The sequence below is a fragment of the Apostichopus japonicus genome, chromosome 5 (genome assembly GCF_037975245.1).
Source record: "Apostichopus japonicus isolate 1M-3 chromosome 5, ASM3797524v1, whole genome shotgun sequence".
Taxonomy (NCBI): Eukaryota; Metazoa; Echinodermata; class Holothuroidea; order Aspidochirotida; family Stichopodidae; genus Apostichopus; species Apostichopus japonicus.
Genome location: NC_092565.1, coordinates 18838482 through 18848707, shown reverse-complemented (window position 1 = coordinate 18848707; position 10226 = coordinate 18838482). Strand labels below are relative to the sequence as shown.

At 40.9% G+C, this 10226-nt stretch overlaps 1 protein-coding gene across 3 annotated transcripts in view; it reads right to left on the bottom strand.

The window, feature by feature from the left end:
* The window catches only part of LOC139967929 (monocarboxylate transporter 13-like), a 29829-nt gene extending 19945 nt beyond the window's left edge, over window positions 1-9884 (bottom strand). Inside the window, exons 1-3 of one of the 3 annotated variants that reach the window (XM_071972154.1) lie at window positions 5015-5869; window positions 3230-3437; window positions 222-382 (exon numbers count right to left, since the gene is read on the bottom strand). In XM_071972154.1, coding sequence (XP_071828255.1) covers window positions 222-382; window positions 3230-3377 — 309 coding nt within the window. In that variant the 5' untranslated portion in view covers window positions 3378-3437; window positions 5015-5869. Of the gene's footprint in view, window positions 1-221; window positions 383-3229; window positions 3438-4330 lie in introns of those variants that run through there. The other 2 variants (XM_071972153.1, XR_011793188.1) reach the window with 2 other exon arrangements.
* Window positions 9885-10226: the final 342 nt, after the last annotated feature.

The following is a 10226-nucleotide window of genomic DNA, read 5'->3' as shown; positions in this document are numbered from 1 at the left end:
AGAAGAGCTTGTAGGACACATTTATCCGTGCTATTCTCTCATCCTGTCCGCGCGGACAGATAATCACCACACACGGACGTTTTTTCCTAGTTAATAGTGTCCGTCCGGACAGATAATACTGTCCGCCGGACACAATTCCCCCCGAGAAAGTTGTCCTACGGACACAATTCCCGTGGAATAGTGTCCGTGAGACGCCCGGACACTATTCCCTGTCACACCAGCACTCCTATGTAGGTTGTCATCAATGACGTCACAAGATAACAGCATGACGCAAGCGTACATCCAAGAACTACCGTCAACCGATGACCGATGCAGCGTTCGATAGCAACAGCAAGTGGACTGAAAAAAAAGCTATTAGCCCATGAGATGGATCCGATCCAGCCTATGTTACAGAAAAAAACAAGAAGAAAAGTTGTTGGAGATTTTGGTTGCCATGGCAACGGTCGAATGTTCAGTACGTGAAGCCACATTTGCGCTAAAGAGAAATGCGCATTTGCACGATTCGGAAATCCAACAATTGGATATTAGCTTGAATATATTTTTTTATTTTTTATTTTCAGTTTAAGATAAAACCAAAATAAATAAATAGTGTCTCTAAGAGACAGGCTACTGCGAAACAAGTTCACTGTGCTGCGGCACTCAGCGACTGTCCCCTTACGTGACAACGTGATCACGACGGTCTGATAACCACTATACTGAATACACTTTAACGAAAGACCGCGAAGTGATCAGAATTAGGAGAGATGCAAATGAATGCCTACGCAAGTAGCCTGTTGGAGAAACATCCAAAACAATAAACACTAACAGAACACGGTTGCCTTTAAAATAATTATGTTTTCAGTAACAGCTGTTTCGACGGATACGTGAGTTATTTCATGGAGGTAAACACAGATTTACCTCCATGGCTATTTGAAGGAGTTAGCGGGGCGCTGTGCTCAAACTGTTACCAATGATTGTAAGCTTGGTAGATCAGAGTGTGTATTTATTTATATACGACAGGTGAGAGAGGATTGAAGTCAATATCAAGAAACATCGACACGTTTTTGATCTCCGATTTCAATAGTCCATGTAGTGTACAGTAATATTTTGATAGAAATTATGAGATTAATTCTGAAGGTTTGTACGAGGTGTTCATAACATAACAATTTAGGTATGAAATGTTGATTTAAATTTGCCGCTAAAATTACGTCATCGCCCCGATCTGTACCACCACCGTGAGTACCAAACTTTTACAAGTTACAGGATATGAGTGTTGGTGCCCGTCCTTGTATTGTTGGTGCCACTCCATATATTGTCGGTGCCGCTCCTTATATTGTTTTTTGCCACTCCTTACATTGTTGGTGCCCGTCCTTACATTGTCGGTACCCCTCCTTATATTGTTGGTGCCCGTCCTTATATTGTTGGTGCCCGTCCTTTTGTTGGCGCCGTCCTTATATTGTTGGTGCCCGTCCTTATATTGTAGTTGCCCGTCCTTATATTGCTGGTGCCACTCCTTATATTGTTTTTGCCACTCCTTATATTGTTGGTGCCCGTCCTTATATTGTCGGTGCCCGTCCTTATATTGTCGGTGCCCGTCCATATATTGTTGGTGCCCGTCCTCAAATTGTTGTTGCCCGTCCTTATATTGTTGTTGCCCGTCCTTATATTGTTGATGCCCGTCCTTATATTGTTGGTGCCCGTCCTTATCTGTTGGTGCCCGTCCTTATATTGTTGGTGCCCCTCCTTATTCTGTTGGTGCCCGTCCTTCTATTGTTGGTGCCCGTCCTTATATTGTTGGTGCCCGTCCTTATATTGTTGGTGCCCGTCATGATATTGTTGGTGCCCGTCCTTATTCTGTTGGTGCCCGTCCTTATATTGTTGGTGCCCGTCCTTATATTGTTGGTGCTCGTCCTTATTCTGTTGGTGCCCGTACTTATATTGTTGGTGCCCTGCCTTGTATTGTTGGTGCCCGTCCTTATATTGTTGGTGCCCGTCCTTATTCTGTTGGTGCCCGTCCTGATATTGTCGGTGCCCGTCCTGATATTGTTGGTGCCCGTCCTTATTGCTGTACCCGTCCTTATATTGTTGGTGTCACTCATGATAATGTTTTTCCACTCCTTATATTGTTGGTGCCACGCCATATATTGTCAGTGCCGCTCCTGATATTGTTGGTGCCCGTCCTGATATTGTTGGTGCCCGTCCTTATATTGTTGTACCCGTCCTTATATTGTTGGTGCCACTCATGATAATGTTTTTCCACTCATTATATTGGTGGTGCCACGCCATATATTGTCAGTGCCGCTCCTGATATTGTTGGTGCCCGTCCTGATATTGTTGGTGCCCGTCCTTATATTGTTGTACCCGTCCTTATATTGTTGGTGCCACTCATGATAATGTTTTTCCACTCCTTATATTGTTGGTGCCACGCCATATATTGTCAGTGCCGCTCCTGATATTGTTGGTGCCCGTCCTAATATTGTTGGTGCCCGTCCTTATATTGTTGTACCCGTCCTTATATTGTTGGTGCCACTCATGATAATGTTTTTCCACTCATTATATTGGTGGTGCCACGCCATATATTGTCAGTGCCGCTCCTGATATTGTTGGTTCCCGTCCTTTTATTGTGATACCCGTCCTCATATTGTTTTTGCCACTCCTTACATTGTTGGTGCCCTTCCACCTCAGAATTGCTGGCTAACGTGCCTGCTTGCAAGGTTTGGCCCTTAAATGTCAATATTTCAATATGGTGATGAGTTGTTCACTCTCAGTTAATGGTCACAGACGTGAATTACTGCATCCAACCAGCAATTGTCGAAAGTCGATGCTATTTTTCATGAACATATGGAAAATGTCTCGTCCTGTGTTTAACCTGTTCACGTACACTGTTTCAATTAACAGTACTCGATCTAATTAATTCGACAACTGGTAAAAATAGTCACATTGCCAAGTTTTGATCAGAAACCGAAAAAAACGAGAGATCTGTAATTCGGACATGGTAAATTGTCAAAATTCATCAGGTAATAATAGATTGTACTGTTTGAGTATTGTTTTTCTTTATGGATTGACATTTTGTAAGTGAACAATTTAACATTCAAATGACACCTTTACATTTTTAGTATATATGATATTACGTTTAACTGATGCTTTGGGGACACGAATGTTATATTTTCGTAATATTTTACTATATACCGTATAGGAAAATCAACTATAAGTGAGACATTATAGTTACCCATTAAGTTTGTTCACTTACCAGATTGTACCGTGGTCGTATTTAGGTCGGTTTGTATTGCAGTAAACAGTCTACCATAGGAATTAATCGGGGAAAGTATTCCACAACATATGAAAAAGCCAGCCGCACAGACGATGTAGCCCCATCTTTTTCGAATAAAGTCTCTCATAGTACTTGGTAAGTATTCCTATTATCGAATTCAGGATAGGTTTTAATAGTAAAATGTCACCTGTATAGAGGGGAAAAAGTGATTGGTGTGCGATTTTTAATACACTGAAGATGTACCACTTTCATTAGGTTTAATGTGGAGTTTACACGGTTACTTATACATATCAAAATGTACAGGGAAGGAAACTTTAAAATGGCGGCGTATGAATGGTAACTTATACTATGAACATTGGAAGAATATCGTTCGAACGTGTAAATAACCAATGCACAACTCAGAAAATTAGGCATACGAGGTCTCCATGGAAACAAGCAAGCGTCGCAGTTGTAAAAATTGAAGTGTTCTATAACTTTTCAGTGAAAAAAATTATGATTTCATTGTTTACATCCTTTCATTGACCATAAAACATCTTGAATTATCGATAAAATCTAAAGGCCATTTTCAGTCTCAGTTTGATCATTTGTTTCACCTTTGATACCTACATGTTACATTTTTAAACATGGCTTCACCAGTGAGCTACAATATATCGACGGTGCGCATGAAACTATGTGCGCCCCCCCCCCCCTCTCTCGGCCTCTCACACGCCACGACTCCGTAAACCTAACATATTGTGACCAGAGGCGCAGCAGAGGTTCCGAGGGTTCATTCATAATCCGGGCCCACCTTGAATGTCACAATGGCCACAGTGGTTCCGAAAAGTTGAGTCAACGGTTAACAACTGCCCGTCAAGTAAGTCTTATATGGCCAGACATCTTTCTTACATATCTGTTTTTATTACACTTACATGGCATAGCGTCGAGTGCAGATTAGATGGGTGAAGGGCCAAATGCATCTCTCAGCAGGCTTTCACCGGGCCCCTAAGGCCCTTGCCACAACGAATGTGACCACCTGATATTAATATCGTTTGATTCGAATGTAAAGAATAGTGATAAAAATATACGTAGGCATATACTCACCAATGGCTAATTCCGAACCTTAACGATAAGCTCTTGCAATGTGCTGGTCGGACTTCGTTAAAAAAAAAACACACTATACTTTCAAACTTCAAAATGTCACTTGACAACACGTTTCAGTTTATTTTCAGTTTATATGCTATGGAAAAGACTTGGTTCATCTCTACAGAATCCGCCACAGGCATAATCAGATTAGGTATGTCTCGATCTCTTCTCTCTCTTTATAATAAAGATAAACACACAGACATTTCTTTCTGTTTTTAACGGGGGCTCCAGATACTGAGAATGATAATTGGAGAAAATAGCTAACCCTTTCTCTGAACTCCTTAAATCCTGGAGAATTCTTTCGAAATAAAACGGCGGGCAAACGGCACTATCAATTAACGAATCACTTTTATACTACATCACTGAATACAATAACACGGTTCCATTGCACCGTTGCACCTTTCTTGAATTTTAAATTGTTTGTATATCTATGACCTTCCTTACAGCTTTCGAACCTCTGGACATACATTCAGCGTCCATAGCCTAGTGGTTAGGGTGTCCGCATATTAAGCAAATCCCGGTGGAGGCTGGAAGTTTTTTCACTGTTCTTGATTTTCCAACTCACTACGATTTCAATGATATATATATATATGTATATATATATAAAAAATATATACACGAATTTATAAGATTGACACATACCGTAACGGTATTGCGAAGGTAATGGTTTCAGTAGATGAACGGTGTACATTGTAAGGCATCCTTAGAAGGCATCCTACATACTTAGAAGTACAAATCCTTTGTTGGATTCGTGAATCCTGAGTATCCGTAAAAGAACTACGATCGTTAACAGTTATTCAAAGGAGTAATTGTTGTACCTAATCTCCTCATTCTTCCTTATTGTATATGGACTTTTATCGAACGTATAAGGTCACAGTGTCGGTGCCCTCAAGTGTGTTAGAAGGTCAAATGATACCGGTCAGCCATGCTAGGATCTCAACAGCATGTTACCGACACTGTAAAAGTAGCCGACCCATCCTCGGAAATATATAAAGTTGATTCCGTGCGTTTGGACACAAAAAAAATAAAACTGTTCATTTTGCAAAAAATGGAAACTTGGTTTAAGCGGCTTATCTGACGAACCATGAAATATGAGAAGGTTTCACCGAGCTGATTTTGCCAAAAACTTTTCATTAATGAGACATTAATGAACGAAAGTATCCACACAAACAAAATCCACGTATTCTGTTACGTCATGCCTCAAACAAAGCCAATGAGAGAACGCACTGTAATGTATATTCAATACAAACGTAGCGGTTCTTTCCCGAAGAGTAGCTGATCGTCGTTGCGACTAGCAGACTAGTGACAACAGTAATAAATGTGCAAAACCTAGCCTATGGTTATACATAATACTACATTAGGTACCAGAGACCTAAGTTGATCATCTTCACAATCTCTCTCTGACTAGACCTAATAGCGTAACTTTATTAGAAATAGGAATCTGACTATAGGCTACTAATATTATACTGACACCTATAGGCTATATACTAACAGTTAGCTACAGTATAACTAATCAAAGGAACACTGATTTACCATACTTATTGTATATTCAATATGAGTCAATATTCAATTCAGCAATAATTTCGCTTTCAAGGTCCTTTGTACGGTAATTAAACCTAAAGTAGAGGAAGAATTAATTAAGAAAGAAAACAACCGGTATCACTATAGTAGTACAGGACTACTGTACTATCTGACAGGTTTAGTGTACATTGCATACCTGCATTACTATGGTAGCGCGACCATGAAAATAAACACTTATCTACATGCCACGAGGCACCTAATTTTACGATCACTTTTGTAGAAGCCCGATGTATGGATACAACTTCCACGTCGGGTGGCTGGCTTCCAGTTCAACATTTTAATTTAAATTTGGAATCTAAAAATAAAACTTGAGTAGTATGCATTAGTTATAACGCTGACACCGTCGCTGTTTAGTGTTGCATATTCATTAATGTATTCATTCTATTCATTAAACTATATTCATCACATACTAGAATGAGTTTCAGAGTGCCATTAAAGCGCTCGACTAATCCATTGCATTGCGGATATATGGGGTGGTGTGGAGCTGCTTGATACACAAAAGACGTCCTACTTCTTTCATAAGTTCAGACATAAACTGGCTTCCCATATCAGACAGGATTTCATTTGGGATTCCAACCAGTGTAAAAATCTCTAGAAGCGCTTCCGCCACACGTTCGGTATCAATACCCGACAAAGCAACCGCTTCTGGGTACCTGGTGGCGTAATCGACCACGGTAAGTATATACCGGTTTTTGCGGTCGGTCATGGGGGTGATTGGGCCTACGAGATCAACCGCTACCCGCCGAAAAGGCGTATCGATCATGGGCATGGTACCAAGAGGGGCTTTTCCAACTTTACCCTTTGGCACCGTCCGTTGACATAAGTCACATGAAAGACAGTAGCGTGTTACATCTCCGTGTACACCTGGCCAATAGAAGTTCGTTTGTACTCTATCTAACGTCTTGTTACACCCTAAATGACCGGTCAGGGGAGAGTCATGAGCTATCTTAAGTACATGACCACGAAACTCTGATGGGACAACCAACTGAACAAGAGGTTGCACGTCCTGTTCTTTTGGGGACATAAACTCCCTGAATAACATTCCGTGACGAATGACAAACCTAGTGTCGTTTCCCTTCCCCGATCGTCTGGATTCACCCTTTTCTGCTAATTTCCATAACTTTGCTAAGCCAATCTCATTTCTTTGGGCATCTAGAATTTTCTCCTTTGTTACTACACTTGGTGCATTCGCTACAGCCAAAGGCCTAAGTGCTTTCCTGACTTCACTTTGACTACGTGTTTGAGCTAATCCCCCTTCTGCACCCAGTACACCTATCTTTTTGGTCACCTGTGTGACCTCCCAGTTTGAATTTGGATTATTCGGATCCCTAACACCGCTTATATTTCCTACAATAAGGTCATACAATGGGCATTCCATTACCAATGCCTCCACCTCTCCTACATAAAATGGTGTATCTACAGATATTAATGCTACAGACGCATCTCTTTCAGTGCCATCTAATAATACACAAGTCTGTGTTTCACCTGTAAACTGTTCATCGTTAACAAACTTCTTGCGCACTACCACTGTGCTACAACCACTATCTCTCAACACGTCCACCAGACATTTGTTCACTAAACCCCTTTTTACAGGTATCTTACCGACTTCTACGTTAACTGCACTGATCACCGGAACCTCTGTTCCTGATGGCACCCTAATGTACGTGCCAGGTTTGCGATCATGTCTATCTTTTACATGATTTTGCTTTATGCAAGCACCTAGTGACTGATTCTCATTTGCCTTATCTACCCCTGCTCCAGCAGACATTTTCCCTATCGTTTGGAGGGCTGCAGACTTATTAAACCTTTGACCTTTTAACGGGCAATATTTGGCAATATGGCCTGTTTGATTGCACTTAAAACAAGTTCTAGTGTCACGAGCCTTAGCTAGGTTCAACACTCTCAGTACTAGCTTCAGTACTAGCTTTCTTTACCTTACTTTGATACCTGTTTTCACCCCAATTTCTGTCTTCCCGTTTTGCGTGTGCCGCAACGTACTTATCGGCAAGCTCTGCCATTTCTTTGATCTCAGTGGGGCATCTTTCCCTCAAAAATAAAGACAAATCTCTACCACACATATTACTCAATTGTTCCTTTAACAGTAAATCAACCAATGGGTTAAAGTCTCTAGTGCCTTTCCCCATGTCTACCCATCTCAGTAAGTACCCTTTCAACCCGACTACATACTGCGCATAAGTCTCCCCGTTTTGGATCCTTGCAGTACGATATCTCCTGCGATAACCTTCTTCATTAAGTTCGTACCTATTCAAAAGTGCCCTTTTCAATTGGTCATAGTCTTTTGCCTCTATGTCACCCATCCTGGAATATACTTCAAGAGCCCTACCAGTGAGCAACGCCCCTAGTGGCAGTGCCCAGTCCTCTTTCCCCCATTCCATGGCTTCAGCATATCTCTCAAAACGCCTGAGATAGCTGTCTATATTGTTATTTTTATCGTCGAAACTCGGCAATTTTGGCAATCTTCTACTTTCAACAGCCCTTGAAACCCTTCTTGTTTCATGTTCGTTAAAAGAACGATCTGCCATTGTTCGCTCTTCTGCCAGTCTTAAATCGTACTCTTTCATTTTGGTTTCATGTTCTCTTTCTTTATCTTTTGCTTCAAGCTCTCTAAGCGCTTGGCGTTCGTCCCTCTGGACTTGTTCACGTTCCCTTTGGATTTGTTCCCGTTCCCCTAGCGAAGTCTAATAGTTCTTTTCCTGTAAGACCTAGTTCCTTACCATGACACATATATTCATCGAAACTCATAATGAACTGTCTTCTGTAAATTATGTAATTAAAGTTTCTATGTATAGAAGTGAATGTTTACAGCAATCTCACGCACCAGTGACAAGAACAAGTAATAAGATTCAAACCGGACAGGCCCCCAGAAATGGCATATTTCATCCATGAATAACACTGTGGGTACATTGAAAATAAAGAAAACACAAGATCAAACATTATCGTGTGTTTTCCCCCTTTTCGGTAGGCACGGAATCATTTTAAGTTTATTTCAATTATCCACAAATTAGCAAGGAAGAATTTGAAAGATCAGAGTCTCTGGGCAAAGTACTTTTGAAAAAATTCTAGCATGTTTTTTGTGTGTGTGTATCATGCTAGAATGTGTGGGCCAACACTGATGACTTTTCGAGGTAAAGTTTATAACATACATATTGTGGAATGATGAGCGTTTTGTTTGATTGCTTTACATGGAAGTGGAATTTCAAAAGGGATTCAATGTAATTATTACACAAATGGGAACCCTCAGGGCAGTGGTGTAGCCAGCATTCTATTGTTAGGGGGCAAGATTTTTCTTAAGGGGGCAACCCCGTGATGGTTGATGGTAGGAATTACCAAGAAATATATGTATGAATGGGCACCTCGTCTGCACAAAAACACACCCAGGTCTATGTGAGATACGAAAATGAATATAATGATCTTCAATTCCATCGTTTCGAAATACGCTATAGGGGAGCTATGGTTTAAGAAATAACAGTAACGCAGCATGTGAAAATGAATAAATAATTCCGCAAATTATGAAAAGGATACAAAGAATAAATTAACTACTCTAATTCACTACATGCCCAGATTTCCACGCAAACAAGTTTCACTAGGCCTATAGGGCCTATACGTGCGGTGAAAATTCTCCACGAGTGGCATCATTGGTCGCTGAAAATGAACATGGGTTGCTAGCGCTAGTTTGTAATGGTATACAACCGGCCAAATCATTGGCGCTTATTCTGTAGGACGATATTGATCAACGGTCTCCGTATGTGGGTATGATGAAGGCCCAAAATGTGTAATATCTCGGTCTGATTACCAAGTTCTGACCTTATATGAAGTATGAACATGAGCCCTGAGGTATGAACACTTGTGATTAGAACTCGAAAAATGTAAAAAAGAAGTATTTTGAATACATCACTGGATTTCATTGGGGGGGGGGGGGAAGACTGTAGCACAGAGCAAATTTGGGGGGGGGGTTGCATTGCCCCCCATTGCCCCCTCTGGCTACGCCACTGCCCGGGGTCAAGATATGTGCGAAACCTTAGAAATTAATAACTTACGATATATGTTTCGCCTTGATTAGGAGTTTTGGAAATCAGCGGAGGTTGTTTAATATTCATATCGTAAAAGGGGCTTGTGTGGGCCTTCCTAATTATGTTTGACACTTTCTACAACAGGTATTAACTGAGGCTATACAAACGATGACGAAATCGAGTCCACTAAAATGACAAAGAGCACTATAAAAAATGTCTACATAATCGCTCATTTTCCGTTG